The sequence below is a fragment of the Chiloscyllium plagiosum genome, chromosome 24 (genome assembly GCF_004010195.1).
Source record: "Chiloscyllium plagiosum isolate BGI_BamShark_2017 chromosome 24, ASM401019v2, whole genome shotgun sequence".
In the NCBI taxonomy this organism is placed as follows: Eukaryota; Metazoa; Chordata; class Chondrichthyes; order Orectolobiformes; family Hemiscylliidae; genus Chiloscyllium; species Chiloscyllium plagiosum.
Window position 1 is genome coordinate 36,793,032 of NC_057733.1, and position 26,100 is coordinate 36,819,131.

Consider the following 26,100-nt stretch of genomic DNA (forward strand, 5'->3'; position numbering starts at 1 on the left):
TTTTGAGATACTGTTCCACAGCCTTGAACAAGGTTTAAAATTTGTGAGTTTGGCTTTAGGTAAGTGATGTTTTGCATGAATAATAATTGTAAGTTAATTATAAAATTCCTTCACGGAGGAACCAACTCAATTGAAATGTCATATTATCTTGTCAAGGGAAATGATCTGAAGGTTGGTTCAATTCTGAAGCATTGGAATTTTTGTATTTCTGGACAGCTTTAATGACTGCAGAAAATACAGTTGCTCAGCTATTTTCAATTCATTGTTAGAATGACTCACCCGTGGATTAATTTTTGGACACATTTTGCTTCTTTTGTTTAAAGACAATCAATGCACTCGATGTACCCCTTAACATTATACCATGTGGAGGAAGAGACTTATTGTCGCAGTGAGATACCATCTGTAAAGATAAAAGGATATTGTTGCATCCATTTTATGAGTGTAAAATGGTCTCTTGTAATGTTTAATGAAGGGAATTAGACCTGGGCAACTGAAAAAAAGGCTCTGGTGTACATTTCCTGGTCCCACTCCCAAAACTAACTAAAATAAAGAAGTCCAGAGTTCACATGGCTTGACCACAGCCCAGCCAGCTATCATCAAACAAGACTTCGGAAAAAATTGTTGTTGATTTATTTTTAATTTGTTTAATATCAAGCCTGTGGGAATGCTGTTCCTTCTTCTACAATAATACCTCAACCACTGCTGTCTCCACCTTCGCCCTCCCCCCCCCCCGCCCATGACCTTCCTCTCTCCATCTCAGCTGTGTGCCATAGTAGACATTTGAGCCGGGCAAAATCCAGGGGACCCATATTTACATTCTCCACCAAGTTGTCCAAGTAGCATCTGCAGCTCAAAGCAATTCTAAAGATGAGGCTTGGCACGCACTTGTGCTTCTGTTTCCTTGCTAACCTGAGTTGCATGTGTGATAAGTTGCGATCTGAGGACTGAGATGAGGAAGAATTTCTTCTCTCAGAGAGAGTTGTGAACCTGTGGAATTATCTACCACAGAAAGCTGTTGGGGCCAGTTCATTAGATATATTCAAGGGAGCTGGACATGGCCCTTGTAACTAAAGGGATCAAGGGAGTATGGAGAGAAAGTGGGAATGGGATACTGAAATTGCAGAGTCAGCCATGATCATATTGAACAGTGGTACAAGGTCAAAGGGCTGAATGGCCTACTCCTGCACCTATTTTCTATGTTTCTATGTTTTTCATGTGGATTATGGTGGTTTCTGGCATTAATGAATTTAGTTTAAATCAACACTATCACTATTCCTCCTGGCCATGATATCAATATATTTGAATAATTTGATTTTTCAAGCATATGTAAATGACAGACAGGAAAAGACCTTCTGCTCTCTCTAGCCTGTCTTGTGGAGTTGTGATGCCCTATGCCACAGGATATGAATATGCCCTGTGCAATTAGAGTATCCTGGGATTAGTGAGAAAATAGCTTAAATGCCCAGGCCAATTCTATAAAATAAAATAATCTGTAAAATTCATCTCTGACTCTTTCAGGTAATTGAAACCAGTCCAAGAGTTCACATTGAGGCTGTATTTTGTTAATGGGGGACTGGCTGGGGAGATGCAGAGAAGGCATTTCTACATGAGGGGGCACCGGACAAGGGGCTGTAAATATAAAAGTCCTAATAAATTTAATAGAGAACGTAGGAAAAATGTGTACGTCGAAAGCACTGTAGTTAGAAACACTCTACCATAAAGAGTAGTTGAGGAGACTAGCACAGATGTATTTAAGAGGAAGTTGGACAAACAGTGAAGAAAACGCCACCCATCTCCATCAATGGTATGGCAGTTGAGAGTTGAGAGCATCAAATTCCTAGGAGTGACAAGAACTGCCAACTGGTCCTGGACTTCCCATGTAAATGCAATGGTCAAGGCACAACAATGCCTCTTCTTCCTCACGCTGCTCAGTAAATTTGGCATGTCCATAAGGATCCACACCAACTTTTACAGATGCATACTGGCCGGATGCATTACAGGCTGGTACAGCAAATGCTCTGCCTAAGCCCATAAGAAACAACAGAAGGTTGTGTGCATAACCCAAACCATCACAGAAGCGAATCTCATATCAATGGACTCCATTTACACACCTCGTTGCCACAGAAATACTGTCAACACCATCAAAGACCTATCCCACCCCGGTAATGGTGTCGTACAATCTCTTTGAACAGGCAGAAGGTACAGAAGCTTGAACATATGCACCATCAGGTTCAAGAACACCTTCTTCCCTGCCATTGTTAGACCGATGAATGGATTCTCTAACGTCAACCAATGTTGATCTTGTTAATATTAATTTTATCTCACACACATCCTGTGCACTGTAACCTGCATGCCTCACTCTGTAAAAATTTTTTTCAACTTATGATCCGTATGTCCTTGCTTACTATGATCTGCCTGTACTACACGCAAACAAAGATTTTCACTGTCCCTCAGTACACGTGACAATAAATCAAATTAATCAATTCTAGGGTGGGTGCCCACAATGGCTCCTCACTGGCCACCATTTATAAGGAAATGCTTCAACAAGTGCCAGGTCACACTTAACTGCACAATGCCCTTTAAGACCAAACCAGAAAAGGGCATGTGCAGATCAAAATGTAGATCAAGTACTGGGCCAGCTCTGGTTGTTATTTCACTCCACATTCCTCCCATTCTACACGCTGCTAGTGTACGCCGCCTGCTCCTATCGGTCATGGTGTGCTGTGTAGGCTGCACTGGGAATGGCTGGCAGTATTCCTGCCAACCTGAAAGCCAGGTTGCACAATGTCCTCAGTGGCACCCTCAAGCAAGTGAAGGGCAAAGGGGTGAACGGCTCCTTCAAGATCACCAAGAAAGGTGAAGCTGGGCGAGTGACCAAGAAGAAGAAATCTTCGGCCTTAACCTTAGCCAGCAGCAGCAGCGCAGTGAAGAAAACTCACAAGAAAGGTGCTTCCAGCAAGAAAGCAGGTAGCAGGAATAGTTGCCTGGGTTCCTCCAGCAAAGACAGGAGCAAGAGCAAGAAAGGCAAAACAAGCATCAAGTCCAAGTCCAAGAAAGCTTAGATACCACTTATTTTGTTGCAAAAAAAAATTAGGAAGAAAGAAATGACTTTTTATGCAACATTTTTCTAATTATTGTATCACCTCATTTTGCGGGCTTTTTTTGTGTGTCTTTGTAGTTTGTGATCCCATCATGAGGCACGCCATCTGTTGAGAACGCGGGAAGATTTTCTCCGACATTACTTTGGTGTTTGCAAAGTTGACTGACATTTACCCTTTGCCCAGGATTGTAGTGCCTGTAGTTTTTTTTTAGAAAATTGTACTGTTTGTGTTTTGTTATCATTGTACCTAATATTCTGCACCTGAGATGGCAATGTGTAAACACTTCACTGTACTGATATGAGTACATGTGACAACAAATCTAATTCAATTCAATTCACATGATGGTGAAAGGATTAGGTTACATTGATGAGGGTATAGGAAGAAGAATGCCAGGAGGTCTGTGTGGAATACTCATACCAGAATAGAACAGTTAAACTAAAATTGACTGTTCCTGTGTGATAAATCTTCAGCTTTGGAAGAAATGCAACAAACGAAGCAAACCGGCAATCGGTGCTCAAGCCAGCAACGTTTTGCACTGATCCATTATTCTGTGGAAAATATTGAACAGATTAGCAATCGTGCTAATTCTGCCCTTTTATAATCTGTAAATTCCTAATGCTCCCTAACCTATCCATTTGGAATTAGTGGTCTAAGTGTATACTGTCCAAACCCTTCATTATTTTAAATCTTTATTTGAGAAGCTGGAACTATTTTCCTTAAAGAGGAAAAAGCTAAATAGACATTTGAGGGAAGTTTTCAAAAATATGATGGGTCTGGGTCGAGTAGTTAGGGAGAAACTGTTCCCATCCATAAATGGGTCAAGATCCAAAGAGCACAGTTTTAAAGTGTTTTACAAAAGAAGCAAATGCCAGGTGAAGAAAACCTTTTCTCACTGAATGAGTAGTTAGTGTCTGGAATACACTGTCATGAAGTGCGACAGAGGAAGGCACAAATAAGGGATTCAACATTGGATGTTTATTTACATTGAAATAATGTGGAGGATTATGTGGAAAAGACAGATGATTAGGACTAAGTTAACATGCTCAGAATTTGGTGCAGATATAATCAGTCATAGAATCATATAAATGTACAGCATGGAAACAGACCCTTCGGTCCACCTGTCCATGCTGACTAGATATCAATCTAGTCAATCTAGTCCCACCTGCCAGCACCCAGTCCATATCTCTCCAAACCCTTCCTATTCATCCAAATGCCTCTTAAATGTTGCAATTGTACCAGTCTCCACCACATCCTCTGGCAGCTCATTTCATACACGTACTACCCTCTGCGTGAAAAGGTTGCCCCTTAGTTCTCTTTTATATCTTCCTCTTCTCACCCTAAACCTATGCCCTCTAGCTCTGGACTCCCCCACCCCAGGGAAAAGACTTTGCCTATTTATCCTATCCATGCCCCTCATTATTTTGTAAACCTCTATAAAGGCAGCCCTCAGCCTCCGACGCTCCAGGGAAATCAGCCCCAGCCTGTTCAGCCTCTCCCTATAGCTCAAATCCTCCAACCCTGGCAACATCCTTGTAGATCTTTTCTGAACCCTTTCAAGTTTCACAACATCTTTCCGATAGGAAGGAGACCAGAATTGCACGCAATATTCCAACAGTGGCCTAACCAATGTCCTGTACAGCTGCAACATGACCTCCCAACTTCTGTACTCAATACTCTGACCAATAAAGGAAAGCATACCAAACGCCTTCTTCACTATCCTATCTCCACTTTCAAGGAGCTATGAACCTACACTCCAAGGTCTCTTTGTTTAGCAACACTCCCTAGGACCTTACCATTAAGTGTATAAGTCCTGCTAAGATTTGCTTTCCCAAAATGCAGCACCTTGCATTTATCCGAATTAAACTCCATCGGCCACTTCTCAGCCCATTGGCCCATCTGGTCCCGATCCTGTTGTAATCTGAGGTAACCCTCTTCGCTGTCCACTACACCTCCAATTTTGGTGTCATCTGCAAACTTACTAACTGTACCTCTTATACTCGCATCCAAATCATTTATGCAACTGACAAAAAGTAGAGGACCCAGCACAAATGGCATCTTATTCCACATTATAATAATTCTGTGCTAAAGACTTCAGGTTGGTAGGAATACTGCCAGCCATTCCCAGTGCAGCCTGCACAACACACCATGACCGATAGGAGCAGGCGGTGTACACTAGCAGCGTGTAGAATGGGAGGAATGTGGAGTCAAATAACAACCAGAGCTGGCCCAGTACTTGATCTACCATTTTGGTCTGCACATGCCCTTTTCTGATTTGGTCTTTAAGATGGGTATTCTCTGCACCTTCATTCTTGTAGCTGACAGCCAATCAGACAAGTGATGGTGGGATGAGACAATACAGTGGTCAGCACTGCTGCCTCACTGTGCCAGGGACCTGGGTTCAATTCCAGCTTTGGCCAACTGTCTCTCTGTGCCTGTGTGGGTTTCCTCTGGGTGATGTGGTTTCCTCCTACAGTCCAAAGATATGCAGGTTAGGTGAATTGGTCATGCTAAACTACCCTGTAGTGTGTAAGGTGGGTGTGTTAACTATAATAAACATGGGATTACTAGGTCAGAGCAGATTCAATGGGCGAATGGCCTCTATTTGCAGTAGGGATTCTATGCTTAGATTAGAATAATAATTCCGGTAATAAGTAAAAACTACTCAGCTTGAGACATTTACATAAGCCTGACTAGTTGATGCCTTTGCTAATGCTCCTACCCTGTGCTACTCCTGACTGTACAGTTCAGTACTACATTACATAGTTCCTTAACTTGTAAAACTCAGAGTAGCAACTTTTTTTTTAATGGTAGAAGTTAGTTACTCCAAGTAGAAAACAATACCTTATTTATATTGCATTCCTCAATACAATGGCATTCTCAATGTAGAATTTCAATCCGTCTAATGAAAAGTACGTGCTGAATGCCATTTAAGTTCCCATCTATTCAGCTGAATTCTACCTGTACACCGATATTTGTCGTGCCATTTACAACACTTCAGTCAAGAAACTCTAATGCACCGTTAAGGAACATAAATCACAGTAATACACATAAATACTGTACACTTTGATTTCTTAACAATTTTTGCTTAATCTGATGAGGGAGCTGAATGGCTCCAGTCTGGAAACTTCACACGGAATTAAAGATCCTTTTGTCTAGCATCTAATGAATATACTGGAGCCCACAAGAGTCTTGGAGATAATATTACTCTTTGTAGAACTATCAAATTTCATACTTTAAAGGGAATGAGTATGTCTGCAAATAGCTGCATTGTTCCAGACCACAGAAAAATCATTAAGAGTTTTCCTCCCAGTGCTAGTAGTCATTTTTGCAAAAAATACCTTTGTTAAGCAAATATGAGAGTGAAAAAAAGCCTTAAGTGCAGTAATCTTCAAAATATCAATTTGTTTGTTCAATCTCCATTGGGCCAATTTGGAAACTTTAATATGAGAAAGTACGAATTCTATTCATTGTAACTGAAAGAAAATTCAAAGATAATTCCTTCATTAGGTCCTCCTATAGCACATGGGGAGGTGACAGCCTATTGGTATTATTGCTGGACTGTTATTCCAGAGACCCAGCTATCTAAATTTTCCAGGTTTCTATGAGATCCACAAGCACCCCCCAATCCAAACATCAACTCCACCGCACCCCTCAACAATACATTTAAACACCAATAAATATAACCCTAACTGATTCATTTTCTCTTTATACATCAGTCCTGGCATCAGTCCTGGCATCTCAGCAATCAGTCTGTCAGCCTTCATTGCATTCCTTTCATAGCCAAAATGTCCTTCCTCAGATAAGGAAACCAAAACTGCACACAATACTCCAAGGCCTATAGAATTGCAGCAAGCTTCTGTACTTTTATCTTCTTGCTTTGAAGGCTAACATACTATTTGCCTTCTTCACTAACATGCATTCACTGGGTCCATTAGATGTATCCATCATAATGTAACTTCACTAGAATTTATATACTCTTTGCCCCCATCTATCAAGGAACAAAGTAGAGTTTGAAAAGCATCGGGTTTCTGCCTCAGCTATTGATAATACGTAACAATGAGTTAGATGAGGTAATTGAGTACAATATGTCTGATCTTGAGAACAACATAAAGTTACCCCTGAAAGTATGCAATTAGGAAGACGCAATGAAGATGCAAAAATATTTATATGTATGAAGTAAGTAGACAAGAATGAGCCAGATGGAATGTGAAGAATTGTGAAGTAATCAACTTTGATCAGACAGTCAAAAACAGAATACTGATCTTTTCTAGATAAGAGAGGCAGGGAAATGTTTGCACAGTCATGCATCACAGAGGTTTGGCATACAGGAACAGTACACAATTGGGAAATCAAAGTACGTCAGCCTACAATGCAAAGAGATTGCAAAGAAGTCTAGCTGGAAGTACACTTAGTGAAATTCACACATCAAGGATTATGGCCTCCTAATTCAGAATGTGCTTTGTTTAGAGGATGTGCATGTAGAACTGGTTCCTGGGATGAAAGAATTGACCTCTAAGGATATATTGATTAGACCAAGCCTATCTTCACAAGTATTTAGAAGAATTAGACATAATCTCATTGGGACATATAAAATTCTTAATGGGTTTGATGGTGTAGATGTTGTGAGGGGATGTTGTTGAGATGGTGCAGTGGCTGGGGTGTGGGGTCTAAAATTAAGGATGCAAGAGTCTCAGAATTGGAATTAGTCACTTGACCTGAGATGAAGAGAACTTGATTTCACTTGGTGAAACTCTGGAATGCTCTACGCATGGGAGCTGGTGATACTCAGACATTGGTAATGTTCAAAGCAGAGATCAATTTTTTTTAAATACAGAAAGAAGAATTAAGAGACATAGAGACAGTGCAGGAAGTTGGAACTGAGCTACAAGATCAGTCATGATGGTAGAGCAGTTTTGAGGGGCTTGTATGGCTTACTCATGCTCTTCTCTCTCTTCTTATGTTAAAATAATGTCATAATGTCTAATGGTTACTGCATTTTGCCAGGCAAAAACAGGCAACCGGGAGTTTATTTGTGCATAAAATTGGGTTCAGAGATAACTTAAATATAACTGAGGAATATGGAAAATAGAATTCACAGTTCTTCAAGAGGTGATTATTATCGCTATTTAAATATTTTGTTCCTCAGTAATTTATTTCTTTTTTGATAACAGAATGATGTCTTCTCAGTTTGGGAACTTCGTCTAAATATTGGCACAGTTGGGAAACCCAATGTGCTAACAATCCTGCCAACTACTCTAAGGAAAACAAATGTTATCATTCTTATTTGTATCCTTTCGTTCAAATAGTCATTGCAAAGAGATTTTAGTAACAGTAGTCAATGCCAGTAAGTAAACAGAAGGCGTAGCCAAAGTAAACGGATAGCCTTGTAGACTTGTTTGCAAGCCTCTGGTGCTCATAGAATCTCAATTTGAGAATCTGTGCTGTCGTGGAACAAGATCAAATTCTATTTGACAGACTTGAAATTGTTGCCAAATAAAACTGAGCTGTTGTTCTGGACAACAAATCAGATGTATCTTAACATTACCAACAGTTCCATTTAATTGCAAACCTTCAACATCTACAAACAATAATGAAAAATATCTTTTGACTGTTGCTTTAATTATTAAATTGTTTTCCCATTGCTTCCAGCATGGCATCATTATTTTGGTGTGGTATTAGTTTACAGTTCACCAAAGAGGTTGTGACATTCACGACTTCCCATGAAGGTAAAGGAGATCCAAAGTTGGCACAATTCAACTAAAAGACTTCACTTAAAACAGTTTTCCATTCCACTGACATTGTTCCCATGGTTATAGGGATAAGGCAGGAAAGTGGAATTGAGGATTATCAAATTAGTCATGATGTCATTGGCAGTTTCAATGGGCTGAATGGCCCTTGTCTACTCCTACATCTTATGGCCCTGTTGTGTATCCCGCATCTCACTGTTGACATTACGTCTGGGTTCCAAGCGCCACATTTTCCATATTAAACATTTCTACCATTTTCTTCTCATTGAAGACCATCCATTAGATTTGCTTAACTGGTTTTTGGTTATCTCTCCTAATATATCATTCTTTGTCTTATAGATATCTGTGAGATTTCACCCCTGTGAAGTGCTTTGGAATATTTTTCTGTTTTAATGGTGCTTCATAAATATAGATATTCTTATTTCGAGATCAAAATATATCTGCTGTCATGAAAAATTTGTCACATTCATCCCCCACTATAAATTTCAAGATTAGGAAGCAGAAATAGTAGATTTGTAAGGAATTAAATTTCATGCCTCCCAAAGGTTGCTAAATTTCCAGAAATTCTTTTGAGATACAAAATCTTGAAAATCAGTGCAAACTGATCGGGAATGATGTTTTAAATCTGGAGGAAAGATGTTCTTTGGGAGTTCTCCTCATGTTCTATTTTAACTTGGGCATAAGTTCTGGCATCACCTTTAAGGAATATCCCATAGTCCCATTTCTTTAAGGTTACCTCAATCTTTTGGAAACATTTTAGCAGAAGAGCAGGAGAACCTCCAAAGAAATTTCACCCTCAGGTAAACTGTAGGAAACGATCCACTCAAATTAAAAATGAGAATGCTTGACTATACTGAAATTTGGATATGAATGGATTAGTTTACATTTCATGGCAACATAAAATCATTTTATAAATGTACATATTTTAAACACAACAAGACAAATTGTTCTGAGTTTCTTTTGGTCTAAAAAAATCATTATTTCCATTTACCTCTTAGCTCTAGATTAAGACATAAATAAAAGCTCAGCAACTGCTTTGTATGCAACCTCAAGCATGGTTCAATGCATAATATAATTACAAAAACCTGACTGAAATGCAACAGATAGGCTAACAGCACTGTGTGGGTGCTTTAGATTCTCAGCAGTGTTTACAAGAGGCTTTGAATTCTGGCATTATTCTGCATGATTGAATTTGCTAAAGAGGATCATTATTTAAAAGGTAAAAAGCATGGTGTATGTCTATGCATGTGTGATTTTTTAAAATGCTTTGAATGAATTCATTTATGAAAATATTTGTGTTTTGAAAAAGGTTTTAAAAGTGGAATCCTTTGTTTTGTCTACAGTCTTTTTCCTTCTTTGCTTCTTAAGATGAAAATGTTGTGCTGACTCTGTAGGTGGATTTAACAAGGCTTTGGGTATTGGTGTTTCTAAATATGTCTGATTTTGTTTTGTTGCAGTACAATGTTTTAAAACTTATTAAAACATGCCTCTTTGTATGTGATAAGTCTCATATGTGTACCTGCATGTGGTACAGTCAATGCATGTATGCCCTTACGGGTGTGTGACCCAAGAGAAAATTGTATGTGAGCATCTATAATACATATGTACTAGTTTAATCTTATTTCAAATTGTAGTGGCAATGTGAAATGTATTGATGGATATTATCTACATAAATGATTGAGTTATTTTACTGAAGGAAAGTTCTTGACTGTGAGGTAGATATGAGAGTGTGCGGGAGGTTTTCAGAATTGATTGTATTATTCTACTTGTGCAACATTTTTATTTCTACCATGGCTAAAAGCCATGAAGAAATCAACAAAAACTGCATTGTTGGGATCAGATTATGGATTCCATTCTCACAGCCAGTAAACAGGAACTAAAGTAGGTATAAATGTTACCATCAAGACAAAGACGAAGGGAGAGAAATGGGGATTTTTAGAAAGCAGACAAGTGTTAAGATCTGCAGTGCCTTACTCGAGACGGGGAGTAATCTGTGTTCATTTTTAAATAAATAATTCAAAATGTAAAGTTTAAAGGACGTAAGCAAGGTCTGGCAAATAGGCCTGCCAGAAGCTTTCTTAAACAAACATGAAATGTCAAATGACCTCCTCCTGATTTAGTAAAATCTTACGATTTGAACTGTCTGTACCTGGAAAGAGATTCCACAAATGGCAGCACAACTCTTATTCCTCACTACATTATGCATAGCCCCTGAATTTTAACTGGCTGCTGTCAACATTTCATGCCAGACTTCATTAAGCTTCAGAAATTGAGATCTGATAATGTCATTTACATTAGTTTTCAATGTGGTTCGTGCCTTGTGCTAGCTTTGCCAGGGAGAGCCAGTACCAATAAACAGGAGATAGTTGAAAAAATAAGGTTATATTTGTTTATGTTATTTTTTGGGTCTGTGAGAAACATGGTTGTCTAGCCCTTGAAGGAAATTGTGGGCCACTTATGCCTGGGTTGCCCAAATTTTTCCTACCTCATTCTCCCCACAATTTCCATCCCCTTTCACCACTCTGATACATTTCCATTAGTACAGACAATTTGTGTGAGTCTTAGCTGCAAAATCCTGCCATGTTCAATTTGTTCTATCAGGAGCTGTGAAATGCAGAGTCTTTGTGGTACTAACTCATATCCATTGCCTTGTTTTAGAATTCTCTTTTTGACCCTGTTTTATGAGATTAACTTTGGAGGTGTTTGATTGTTGGCCATGTTATTAACATCAGGTTGGAATAAGACTCAGCATATTTAAACAATTCCCAGGAGTTAAATTTACCTGCATTTCATGATGGCAAATTGAGGTGAGGCTGACATTCCCACATTTGTCATTTATTTCAAGTTAAAATTAGGAGTTATGAGTTTCGATTTCATCCTCACACAACAAAAACAGGAATTGCTGGAAAAGTTCAGCAGGTCTGGCAGCGTCTGTGCAGAGAAATCAGAGTTAATGTTTCTGGTCCGGTGATCCTTCTTCAGAACAGACCAATCCTCTATTTCATCCTGACCATCTGCTTAACAATCTATGGAAACGCCAAGGGAAAATAACGCATGATTTTGGCCACACTAAAATTGTATCATTCATAATGTACCATTTCTCGATCTTAATAATTCATACTTCGTTCACATTACAGAAATACAGAGTACAGTTAGTCCTCTATAACACGATAGTTGCGTTCCTGTGCAATCCCAAGTTAGAGAAAAATCACACTTTAGAAACATTACTTAAAGTGTTGGTGATGTAATCGCGTTACAGCCAACACTTGTTTTAAATCTTCGCGCAGTAGGAACAGCGTCTCGAATCCGTCAATTGTTACAGCGAATTGAGTTAACAAAATGGATGTTATAACAGTACGACCTGTATTTTTCCACAATACTCAGTAGAATCTAATACCAGCTTTGAAAAGCAAAATGGAAAAGGTATTTACTAAGTCTTTTTATAATGCAGATTCTTGAAGAGTTAATCTAAAGTAGATCACTTATTTTCATGCATTTCCTGAAGACATTTACTTCCTTGTTTCCTTCTCTCTCTCTCTCCAGCTCTATTGCTCTGTCCTGTGATTGCACTTTTTCTCTTAGCGAAGTAGGAAGAATTGTTCATTCTGTAGGAGAGCAGCTTGCCAGATATTTTCAGATACTGCGTGTGATGCCCTTTTGCTGTAAGTGGATTGCTTTGTGCGATGTTTGATGTTAGCAGTTTACTTAGTAAGCAGTGATTCTGAAGATTTATAATAAAAGCAAAACACTGTGGAATGCTGGAAATTTAACACAAAGATGGAAAGAGTTAGAATGATTTGGCAGGTCTGGCAGTATTTTGGATAGAGTTTAAGTCGAACATGACTTTTTTGGAATTGAAGGGAGCTAGAAATTGAGGTTTATAAAGCAGGCTCTGCTATTCTTTGCCTGCCTGACACTTAAACACTGTAATTGATACTCATTTACTTACCATTACCTATCTATGTTTGAAATCAACTGCTGCTCCTGTTTAAAAAAATTTAGATAAGCAAATGCGTTACTTTGTTGAATTATTTGAGGATTAAAATAATAACTTCAATGGTAAGTGATATTAATAGACCATAGTATTAGTGCTGTGCTCTAAGTGGCAGATTTGGGTTTATACCTATGGTTTGCGTGAAAATGATTTCCTAACCTCAACTGAGTCACCATGGTTTGGTGTGGAGTGGAAGTTTGCCACTCCTTGAAGGAAAAACAGAAGGAATATTCCTTATCCAAGTTAATCCCTGTTGTCTGCTTCCAGTTCTGCAGGTGCATTGACAGAATGTCAAGGAGATGTTCACTTACACTCCCAACTGAGGAATGTAGGTGATACTATGAAATGCCTAAAAACTAGTTTAGAATGTTTTATGTATAAAGTTCAGAGTGCAGGTTTGTATGTGTCAATCAGACGAAATATAGACAACATTATTAGAGTTGTCAGTTGTTCGTGGTGGATGCAGTCGAATAAATTGGAAAGTTAGTTCAGCCTTAACACGTGTTTGTGGTAAAAGCACTGATAACAAATTCAAAGTGCTAATATTGCATAAATTTCGCGCAAGTATCTATGTAATATATATCAGATGTCATACACTGAGGTTTGTTTGAATTTATTAAACAATAATAGATTGCACTTTATAGATTGCATACTCCCATTACTACTCAGAATAACATGTTGATGTCAAGTGAAAATAAATTATTTCTGGGGCTGAGACAAGGCAGACCAGATACGATATTCCCCACAAAGAAATTGTACTATTCAGCTGCTAGTTTGTGGTTTCTATTTATCATATTCTGTAAACTTGCAGCCCCTCGCAGCAAGATCATGAGGCTACATTGCCTTAGTTTATGGTAATACACACTATATTTAGGATAGCTGAAACAATGATCATATTTAATAAAATCACAAGTAGAAATGTGTGCAGTGCCACTAGCGAATGGTGACTAATTGTCTTAGTGTTGAAGTCAAAAGCAACAAAATGAAAATAAATCATTTATGTGAAATAATTTATAACTTGGCTACTGGACTAAGTCGATGCAATTGATCAGTCTGCTGCTGCCCCCTTACCCTTGCAGGAGACAACGAATGACTCAAGTTAAATTCCATTAGAAATCCCAAAGGTTCAGTTTTGAAAATATAAGAAGAAAGAAGTAAATTTATGTATCAGAACTTTAGAAATACTTAATTTAATCAGTTTAAATTAACAGTCTGATTGCATTGCTTTCCTACTGTGTCCACTGCCTTCAAATAGATCACTTATAGCCTGAGCAAATCTCCAACACTTACTTGTCCTTCCTTTATTTGAACTAAAACAACTTGAACAACATGACCTCTGAAGGTCCAACATCATTGCAATAATCAGATTTTCTTTTTTTTTGCGAGCTTTCACTAGAATGATCATTTCCACTACAGGAAAAATGATGTAATAATTTATACAGATAACAAAGTATTGGATATGCTATATTTATTACCTATTGATTAGTTAAGCCAAAGAGTCATGTTAGCAAAACAAAATGTTGTTGAGAAATTATTATAAAAGCACCCTTCAATGCTTTTGTGAGAGCAGACTTACCTCTACTCCCCATGAAAAAAATGTCATCTGTCAAGCATTGATTTGTAGCTATGGAAAGAACATTGCATTTGTAACATTACAACAGCACAAAGAGAACAGGTATTGTTTTAGATGTTATTCTACTCAAGGTTCCAATTTAATTGTAGAAGTATTAACAATCACCTGTTAGAACTAAAAACAGAAAATATTGGGGTTCTTATAAATTGTGAGAGCATATGTAGAGAGACAAACAGTTGATGCTTCAGGACATAGATATTTAATCAGAAATTCTAAAGGTAATCAAAATGATAATGAAACATTAACTCTGCCACTGTCTCCACAGTTGCTGTCAGGATTGCTGAAATTTCTAACATTTTCAGTTCTTAATCCAGATTTCCCAAATTAATAGAATTTTTGCTTGTGTAATTACAAATTGCTTCATTCAAATTACCTGATAAGTCAATTTGGCACTCACCAAGTTCCCATTTTGCATGTTAATTACATTGCTTACTTTAAATGATTAGATAATCCACTTTTTTTTCTCAGCAAGAATTGACTTATTTGAAGAACTGAACCATTGAAGATTCTTGGGTGGGGGGGGGGGGGGGGGGGGTGGGGGCTTGACTTTGTAGATGTAAAGAGGTTGTTTCTCCTTGTGGGAGAATCTAGGACCATAGATTCATAAAGTTGTAGAAATGTACAGCATGGAAACAGACCCTTTGGTCTAACTCATCCACGCCGACCAGATACCCTAGATAAATCTAGTCCCATTTGCAAGCATGTGGCCCATATCCCTGTAAAATCTTCCTATTCACATCCCTATCCATATGCCTTTTAAATGTCGTAATTGTACCAGCCTCCACCAACTCCTCTGGCAGCTCATTCCATTCATGCTCCACCTTCTGGGTGAAAATGTTGCCCCTTTTAAATCTTTCTGATCTCACCTTAAACCTATGCCCTCTAGTTTTGAACACCCCAACCCTGGGGAAAAGACTCTGGGGAAAAGACCCCAGACGACATAATCTCAGAATAAGGGTGCATATTTAAGATAGAGATGAGGAAGACTTTCTTCTCTCAAAGGGTAATAAATCTTTGGAATTCTTTACTGCAAAAGACTGCCGAGAATGGTTGATATTTATTATCAAGGCTGAGATAGATAGATGTTTAATCAGTGAGCGAATCTATGGCTATAGGGAAAAGATAGGAAGGTGGAGTTGAGAATAATCAGATTAGCCAAAATGTTATTGAATGGTGGAGCAGACTTGATTGGCAGAATGGCCTACATTTGCTCCTACATCTTCCAATATTAAGTTATGACTTTAAGTTATCAGGAGTAGCTTCTGTAGCCTGAGCTGATTCTTTCTAATGTTCTGTTATATTGACAAAGTTGATTTTTCAGTAATCACTATTCTGTGAATAAAGACCCTTGATGTCTAAGTAAAGTAAATCTAGCATGCATTGATGTCTTTAAAAGCCGTCTCTACCATGTTCCTGATACAGTTATCTGGACTTCCTGTCAGTGATGAAGTAATTGCTCACAACTGGATGTGCTATGGATTTCCCCTTTCCTGACGTCCCTTTGAATCTGGTGCCATATTCAAGGGGATCTCCAAGTATTCAGCAACATGATGTCATCAAGTAGACTAAGCAGCCAATCAGAAGCTCAAAGGCATTTTTAGCAAGTATTCACATCTTAATGACTAACCAATACAGAACATACCAAATGTATTCATGGATATCAGATAAGATTCAGATAAAGACAGTAATGTGAAGACTATTAGCATGGCAGCTATTTAAATTTACCAGTTGTGATTTTGATTGAGGTTTCTCTGTGATCTACCTCCTGAAATGATTCCTACTTTCAGAGGTAGCTCTTGCACTCCAAACCTGAGAGCCTATTACACCGGCATTTTGTCTTTTACTTTCCTTTTCTTGTCAAGACTTTCAGTCCCATCTCCTTCTCCCATTGCCCAGTCACACATTATTTTATTTCTCTCCTGTCTGGTACTTTGCTCACATCCTGCACTGCAACTCCAGATATGCTTATCCTAAATTGCCACCATTCATAGAATCATGGAAGCAGGCCATTCAGCCCATCGAGTCCACATCGACCCTCTGAAAAGCATTCTTCTACGATCCCTTTACTACTCTAGTTGCTTCTTTGCCTTTGAGCACTTCCCTCACATTTCATTCTTCTCACATCTCCTTTAAGTTACTCATTTTCTACTGATCACCCAAGTACCCACTGTGAGTTTCTCATTGTGAGATCAGCATTCCCTTACTTCTTTAATTGTTATACCTAGCACCTTCTCATTCTTGAAGATTTTCACCATCATCATAACATATTTTGCCCCATCCCCTGAGTCCATAGGTTTCTGTCTTTCCTTATTATCTCACTCCAAAACTACTCCCCTCTGACAAGACTGTGCAATAGATTGTTCTGAAGTGTGAAACTAGCCTAACTTTTCTTTCTCTGACCAACTATCTCCTTGAAACCATTTCCACAAAAAAACAATGTCAAGAGTTCATGGGATTAGTGTAAATTGAGATTGAGACTGAGCAGCCCCTGCCACAATAACTCTTGGACTAGCTCTTCAGTTGCCTCTTTACAATGCTTGTGTCCTTTCCAAACTTATCCTAGTCATATGTCCATGCCGTGCTTTCTTGACCTATTTGTACTGAGCAGCTAAGAACCCTATTTCTTTTCCTGGTCCCTGTATCAGCTGATATTCTAAAGATTCCCCTTCCCCTCAGATCTTGTCTTTCTTCCTCGACCATCACAAGTACCTTTTCAAAAAACATGGCATTAATTTTTCTGTTTTTGGCATCAACATTCCACCTCCAAATTTTCTTTCCTTTTCAAAATCTTTGCGCATGTCATCATCACCCAAGTCAGTGCCTGTCTTTGCCACATGTGACTCAATAGCTAGCACTGCTGCCTCACAGTACCAGGGACCCGGGTTCGTTTTCACTCTCAGGCGACTGTCTGTATGGAATTTGAACATTCTCCCTTTGTCTGCCTGGGTTTTCTCCAGGTGCTCTGGTTTACTTCCACAGTCCAAGGATGTGCAGATTAAGTGGATTGATCATGCTAAATTGCCCATAGTGTCCAGGGATGTGCAGACTACATGGATTAGCCATTGGAAATGCATGGTTACAGGGATAGAGTAGGGGGTTGTGTCTGGATGGGATGCTCTTCTGAGGGTCAGCGTAGACTCAATGAGCTGAAAATGTGTTGCTGGAAAAGCGCAGCAGGTCAAGCAGCATCCAAGGAACAGGAGGATCGACGTTTCGGGCATAAGCCCTTCTTCAGGAATCAATGAGCTGAATGGCGTGCTTCCACACTGTGGGGATTTTATGATTCTCTGCTGCAATCTCTTCAATTAGATATTCAACACTGCCTCAACACTGAACCTATCCTTTACAAAGTCATATTTACATCTGTTGTGACTTTGATAGTACTGCTCGTTCACTAATCAATCTTCTCTACTTCTTCCAGTATATGACACAGTTGGTCACACCATCCTTCTCCAGCAATTTTCCTCCATTGTCCAGCTTACTGAGTCTCTCCTTGATCTGTTTCATTCCTATCTGTACAGCATAGCTAGAAAATCTCAAGTAATAGCTTCCTTCCATTTTCCACAATACTGTGTTACCTCTGAAGATCTCAAGGATCTATCCTTGGCTCTCTCGTATTTCTCATTGACATTATCCAAAGACATGATATTTTGGTCCATATATGCAATGACAGTGCTCAGTTTTACCACTACTTCCCTCAGGCCCCCTCCATTGCCTTTGTGTTGTCAGGCTGCTTACCTAATACCCAGTCCTGATGAGATACACTGTACTTCAGTCGGTCTGAAAGACTGAAGGTCTTTGGCTCTACCACAAATTATCTTTCCTTACCCTAGTTCACAATCCGTTTGTCATACTGGATAGGATTCCTGACCCCATAACCTCTCCATCATTGAAATATTTATCCTCACCTCCATCACCTCACCATGTTGGTATACTGCTCAGCTATTAAAACCATATCTGTGCTTTTGTTGCCTCTAAACTCAATTATTTCAAAGCCTGCTATCGAAACTAATCGAAAACAGTGCTTGTTTTATCTTAGCTCATACCCTGTCTGCTCATTGGACTACATGGTCACGACAGGCTTTCTTTTACTGTAATTAACATATGTTATCACTCTGTGTTACACCTCATTGGAATTACAATGCACTGTATCTAAGCAACATTATTTCAATCAATGTCCTTGTTATTGAGGTAATACCTAATATGCATGACACACCCATTTAGACAGCAGTTGTTATGGTGAACATATTGCTGGAATTCCTGGTGTCCAGTCTGTGATTTTCCATGCATAATAATGCAAAATGACTATTTTGACATCTGTGATTTCCTGGAAAGCACATACTCTACATATTGCTGCAACACCATGTCAGTACAACATAGAACATAGAACATAGAACATTACAGCGCAGTACTGGCTCTTCAGCCCTCGATGATGTGTCCACCTGTGAGACCAATCTAAATCCCATCTGACCTACACTATTCTATTATTATCCATATGTTAATCCAAGGACCATTTAAATGCTCTTAATGATAGCAAGTCCACTACTGTTGCAGGTAGGGCATCCCATGCCCTTACTACTCTCTATACTACAAACCTGTAATCTCCTAATACATCCTGTGGAACCTAAGGCAGCAGCCTCTGCCTGAAGTTATGTTGCATGGGTCCCAAATGTAGAGACAAAAATACTGCAGATGCTGGAATCCAAGGTAGACAAGCAGGAGGCTGGAAGAACACAGCGAGCCAGGCAGCCAGGTGGAGAAGTCAACGTTTCAGGTGTAACCCTTCTTCAGGGCCTAAATATTGACTTCTTCACCTCCTGATGCTGCCTGGCTTGCTGTGTTCTTCCAGCCTCCTGCTTGTCCACCTTGGGTCCCAATGTAGCTACATACCAGGAATAGTCATGCACACTTACATACAATCTCACATTGCTCTTCAAGAGGGAACATCATTGAAGAGATGTTGGGAATTGATACTTGTTGTGAAGTAAAGAGGTGTAGAGAGAAAAGCCAAGTTGGTCCTCATGAAATAACTGGTGACATCGACAAAATTACAAATTTCAGCATATTTCAACATGCCTCACATATTTGTAGACTAAGCCAAGATTGTACATTTTTTCCAATCAGACAGTTAATCATCTAGGTAAGTATTTAGACGGTTCTATAGTGTATCCATTGTGCAGTTAATGGATTGTCAAGTGAACTACATTCTCCCATTGTCTTCGACTCATGTACCCACCCAGCTCATGATGTAAAGTAAGTGTCCTGGTGCTTATCCGACTGGTGACTAATAAGAAATCACAGCAAACTGATGAGCAGAGTATGTACAGAATTAGTCAGAAACTCCTACACGGAAATATTTTTTGTTATTCAGACATGCTGACAGCTTTTCATATTATCATGCGTATATACGTATAATTAGTCAATGTCAGATAGAATTGTCACGATGAATTAGCACATTAATAATGCGTTGTCATGTTAAGTCAAATTTACTGAGAAACTGATTTATCAGCAGTGGAGACATAGTTTTAACATTGAGCAGTGCTGAAAAACAGCCTGGAATCTGGAAATACACACATAGGGATTTCAATATTTTGAAGGGGTTGTATTTCATGGAATATATAATGCAAATCCTAGAACCTGGAATTACCAAGACAGGAGTGAATATCAGTTGCTTTCATCGTGTTTTAGTCATTTATCATCAGCAGATTTCTGGATGCTTTCCCTGTTTCTGTCCCATATGCTTCCTGCTACTTCAACTTTGATTTAGTGCTTTTGAAATTTTGAGTGGGTCAACATATTGCGTTGAAAGTGTGAAATGAAGTGGGTCTATGAAAAATAATATATAGAATACTTAGTATTGCCAGAAGAGACGCTATTCCCTTTCCTAATCTCCTTGCAGACAATGATTATCTGATAACTGCTTCTTTGCAGGCAGATATGGAAGGTAGTGGGGAAATGGGACTAGCATGATTCCTTTAGGATTCCTGTGTACAAGATAAACTCACATTTATTGAGGCCTTATGTTTACAGTCTCTGAGGAAGTGATGCATCCAGTTCATTAACTCAACTGATGTAAAAAAAGCCCCAATCCTTAAAGACCTGATTTGCTTAAAGTATATTTACCCGAAACAAGTCTCCCTCATTGTCCCACATTCAAAGATTGCATTTTCTGGGATGCACCTGTCACCACCATACACAGCATCATCACAGTGCAACTCCACTGTCGTCTGCTACTTTCCTACCCGATGAGCCCTTCCCCAGTTGACTCCAGTCTTCTAACTACCTGTGTGCTCTGGCAACATGAGGCATGTCCCAGTTCTTAATTCTGCCTCACAAGCACCTATTGATATCCATCGCTCTCTACCTGTTGGAAATGAGGCCCAAAGCCTAAAATCAGGCTTCAACATTCATGGAGAAAATTAGGACTGCAGATGCTAGAGAGTCAGAGTCAAAACGTGTGGGGCTGGGAAAGCGCAGCAGGTCAGGCAGCATCCAAGAAACAGGAGAGTTGACGTTTTGTGCATAGGTCTCATTCCTTATGCCCAAAACATCGACTGTACTGATCCTCGGATGCTGCCTCTCCTGCTGTGCTTTTCCAGTTCAACACTTTTCAATTCAACATTCATGTGCATGAATTGATCAGGATATGCAATGATTGGTTCACCCCTATTTTTAGGGTAAATCTTTTGGATAAGGATGAATGTTTCAAATAAAAAATTTTAACAAAGATATTAGAAGACTATGATCTATTATTATAAATTAGGTAACATTGCAAAAGTTTGTTTTATTTACATCGTTATTTTGGATATTAGAAATTCCAGTTACTGAGGGAAAAATATTACAGCTGAATCATATTCACAAAGCATTTTCAGGAATTTAATAGAATAAAATAAAATCATATATTGCAGATAGCGGCTATTCAGCCCAAGTCTGTACCGACTCTCCCAACAGCATCAAACTAAGACCCACCCCATCCCCATAACCCCACATTTCCTCTGGCTAATCCTCCTAGCCTGCACTTCCATGGACACCACGGGCAATATAGCATGGCTAATCCACCTAGCCTGCATATCTTTGGACTGTGGGAGGAAACTGAAGCACCCAGAGGAAACCCATACAATCATGTGGAGAATGTGCAAACTCCACGCAGTCACCCAACGCTGGAATTGAACCTGGATCCCTAGCACTATGAGGTAGCAATGCTAACCACTGTAAAATAGCAGCTATTGTGTGTCAGATAGTGTGATACTTCCAATATTGAAAGTAGCTATCATAGCTTTACCTCATTGTAATGAGTTTTCAGTGAAACCTATGCTTCATATGTCAGATGTAATATGGAATGATTGTGCATGTGTTTTTACAATCTCCAGCTGTTCCTTTTCAAGCCTTGACTCATCATGGATATAGCTGTCTCAGATGACAAGGAAATAAAGGATCTAGATGAAGAATCAATATGGGACCTGATTGAAAGCCAGCGCCACATAATCACGAGCAAGATCCGTCCCTGTCACATCACACCCTTCTTGCGCCAGTGCCGTGTAATTGGGGAGACGGATGAGGAAGAAATTCTTTTTGCTCCTCACCTTAACCACCGGTATATGAGAACTGGTGAGTATTTCTGAACATAATTCTGCTGTGTAGTTTTATAAAATAAGTTAGCTATGTTTGCTTGGATGTGTAGAGATTGTAAAGAGATCAACTGATTGGACCTCATAGAATGTATGAGTTCTCTAACTCGGGCTGTTAGTCTGTTCCAATCAGGGAACCCTGACTGATGGATTTAAACAAGAATGTTACCCCAGCCCGGACGGAATTTCACATTGGCCCCAAGGTCCCGTACTTCCCGCGGGAGCCTGTGCCCTACAACCTGAGCCGCCTCCGGAATTTTAATTTTGTTCCCTTCCAGGGGGTAAAAAGGTGGGCCGGATCTGGGGTGGAGGGTGCTGCATGCAGCGGTCCCCTGCAAACGCAGATTGCGGTGGTTCACGGACTCCCAGCCCAACTGATTGTTCTGTGCTGCTGTGGAGTCCATGGACCACGTGTATATTGGGTGTGGGCGTTTGCATTCCCTTTCTGATTTTCTTAAAAACCTCCTCCTCTGCTTTTGGTTGCACTTCAGTCCCTCGCTCCTGATCTTCAGGCACCCGGTACGGAGGAGGGAGGACATGTCTGAAGACCTCCTCGTGGGTCTGCTCCTGGGCCTGGCCAAACTGGCCATCAACAAGTCCAGGCAGCGGGCCGTGGAGGGGGTCGTTAGGGCCGACTGCCTGCCCCTCTTCCGCGGTTACGTTAGAGCCCACGTGTCCTTGGAGAAGGAGCACGTGGTGTCCACCAACACCCTGGAGTTATTCAGGGAGAGGTGGGCGCCGCGGGGAATGGAGTGCATCATTTCCCCCTCCAACTCTATTTTGATTTAGTCCCTACCCTCCCCTTCACTGTTTTGATCACATAGCCCTGCCCTTTGATGTGAAGGGCAGTGTTTGTCACTGGCCACTCGGGTGTTTTCCTATCTTCCTGGTGGTGGAAATTGAATAAAGATTTGTGCACCTTGTGTCTTTCACTGTGTCTCACACCTGCACACACACACACCATGGGTGCTGGGGAAAAAATAAGCACTACTGCAGTTAGGCGGTAGTGTGGGGGTTAAATATAAAAAAAAATGAACAGGAGTAAAAAAAAATTAAACAAGAGTGTTAACTCTGACAATGGCTCTGAGGAAGCCGGAACAGTGTTAAGGACTTTCCACATGTAAGTAAAGGGTGACTTGGTGACCGGCTCTGTGGAGTTACTTTTAGGAAGCAGAATGCTTCTCATTTTGTTACACAGTTTTAAGTTAGATTTGGTATCATTACATACCTTTCCATCAGCCATTCTTCAGTTTCTCTGAGTGAAACTGGCAATTCATTGCCATATTGCATACGATCATCTGATCTGTCAAGACTGCCAAAATCTTCTTCCACAAAGGAATCTTGCAGCTCATACCGAGTCTGAGCTGGATGTAAACATGGACCATGAATGTGAAAGACTGGTATCTACCCAGAGCCACAGAGACATACAGCACAGAAACAGACCCTTCAGTCCAACTCATCCAACCTAACCAGATATCCTAACCTAATCTAGTCCTATTTGCCCGCACTTGGCCTATATCTCTCTCTAAATCTTCCTAATCATATACCCATCCAGATGCCTTTTAAATGCTGTAATTATACCAGCCTCCACCATTTCCTCAGGCAGCTCATTCCATACATGTATCAACCTCTGTGTGAAAATGTTGCCCCTTAGGTCCCTTTTATATTTTTCCCCTCTCACCCTAAACCTATGCCCTCCAGTTCTGGACTCTAACAATGCAGGGAAAAGACCTTGTCTATTTATCCTATCGATGCCCCAATCTGATCTCCTGTTGTATGGTTGTAGACGAAGTCCAATTTGTAATATCCTCCTATTCCATCAGGGCATTCTGGTCCTGATTAGAAATTAGAGACGTGTTATCCAGTGGCTTTATTGCACATTCCACAGAAGTTTGGTTGTCAGTCCCAAAACGTAACAGAATGTATGATAGGAAGACTGAATGATCTTTTCTCATTCTAGGTTTCATGTTCTAAATTTAGAGAACGTTCAATTAGGTTTCCCTGGAAACCAGTCAGAAATGGTACACTGATTTTCTCTTCCTAAACCAAAAGCATTGAAATCAATTATTGCGCCTGTGGCATAGGCCTGTCTGAAATCAACAAACACAGCTCATTAATAGGATAAAAATCATTGACATACATGGGTGCAGTCAAATAATTTGAAATTATATTGTACAATCATTTTGATTTTTATGATAATTAGGATTATTTATGATTAAATATTGATCCTTAAACAAGTCACTAGTTAGAAAATTAATTACTTAGCACAGACAGTCAAGATTATTAATGTTCTACTTTTAATCTTCAGGGCACATGCTTGATCTTTTAAGAACTCGGGGAAAGAAAGGGGGTCTTGCCTTTCTGGAGTCTTTAGGATTCTATAATCCTGAAATTTATACATTAATAACTGGGAAGGAACCCACCAAAGATTGCAGCAGCATACTTGGTAAGGTTAATCTTTTTTGAACAAACTCCTCATTTTCGCGTTAATTAATCCCATGGCCACCCTTACATTCAGGCCATGCACTAACTGTGAGAGAGTGTAATGGTCTTCTCTTAAGTGGCCAATGACATTTTTGTGACCCAATTTTATGTGGAACTTAAGAATCACTCTGCTTTCATGCCTCTCTCTCTGATCAGACTATTGATATCAGCCAGATAGCATCCTGCCTCTGAATAACAAAGTTCTTGGTTCAAGTCCCATTTAGGCTTTGAACACAAAAATCAAAGCTGACAGTTCAGTATAGAGCAGAGAAAGCACTGCACTGCTGAAAGTGTCAATTTTTGCATGAGATATTAAACATCTGCCTACTTGAGTAGCTGTCAAACAATCACATGGCACTAGTTTGAGGAAAAGCACGGGAGTTATCTCCAGTGTCGTGTCCAATGTTTGTCTTTCAATGATCTAGTCAATTTCATATTGCAAATTGTGGGAGTTTGTTTTGCACAGATTGGCTAAAATCCTCCTAAATTACAATGGTGACTGAATTTGGCTGTAGAGGTTTTGAGACATCTAGTGATAATGCTTTTCACAATCTAAATGGCAATCTTTCTTTAATGTGGAAAGACCATGTACCTTTGTACATTTGTTCCATTCACTTACTTGCCTGCATTTTGCAAATTGACTGACTCTAGGTGAATCCGAGTGCCAATGATCTGGTGCTGCAAGGCTCTGCCCTCAGGAAGGTAATTTCCTAAGTTATTGTTAGTTTTATATCTAAAAACATGGTTTACTCGCTGAGCTGGAAGGTTTGCTTTCAGACGTTTTGTCACCATACTAGGTAACATCTTCAGTGAGCCTCCAGATGAAGCACTGGTGGTATACCCCACTTTGTATTTATGTGTTTAGTTTTCCTTGGGTTGGTGATGCAATTTATGTTCTTTTTCTCAGGGGGTGGTAAATGGGATACAAGTCAATGTGTTTGTTGATAGAATTCCGGTTGGAATGCCATGCTTCTAGGAATTCTCGTGCATGTCTCTGTTTGGCTTGCCCTAGGATAGGGGTGTTGTCCCAGTCAAAGTAGTGTCCTTCCTCATGATAGAGATGAGGAAGGACATCACTTCGACTGGGACAACACTTCCATCCTAGGGCAAGCCAAACAGAGACATGCACGAGAATTCCTAGAAGCATGGCATTCTAACTGGAACTCTATCACAAACACACTGACTTGTATGCCATTTACCACCCCCTGAGAAAAAGAACAAGAAATGACATCACTGATTCAAGGAAACCTAAACACATAAATACAAAGTGGGGCATACCACCAGTGCTTCATCCGGAGGCTCACTGATGGTTTTACCTAGTATGGTGACAAAACGTATGAAAATGACCCTTCCAACTCAGTAAGCAAACCTACATCAACCTGAGCTACAAATCTTCTCAAAACTCGCTATCTACAAACATAATTATATGCTTTACTCAGAAAACACAATCGCATGATTAGATAATGTGAAAAGGTACAAATCCTCTAATAGCAATATGGATATAGACCTAGCT

The 26,100-nt window shown here is 39.7% G+C and overlaps 1 protein-coding gene across 7 annotated transcripts in view; it reads left to right on the forward strand.

The window, feature by feature from the left end:
* card14 (caspase recruitment domain family, member 14) overlaps positions 1 to 26,100 on the forward strand; it is a 98,702-nt gene that overhangs the window by 19,250 nt on the left and 53,352 nt on the right. For 2 of the 7 annotated variants that reach the window (XM_043714808.1, XM_043714815.1), the window contains exons 1-3: positions 12,405 to 12,510; positions 21,846 to 22,083; positions 24,412 to 24,549. In XM_043714808.1, coding sequence (XP_043570743.1) covers positions 21,873 to 22,083; positions 24,412 to 24,549 — 349 coding nt within the window. In that variant the 5' untranslated portion in view covers positions 12,405 to 12,510; positions 21,846 to 21,872. Of the gene's footprint in view, positions 1 to 9,969; positions 10,068 to 12,169; positions 12,272 to 12,404; positions 12,511 to 15,897; positions 16,080 to 21,845; positions 22,084 to 24,411; positions 24,550 to 26,100 lie in introns of those variants that run through there. The other 5 variants (XM_043714811.1, XM_043714810.1, XM_043714813.1 and 2 more) reach the window with 5 other exon arrangements.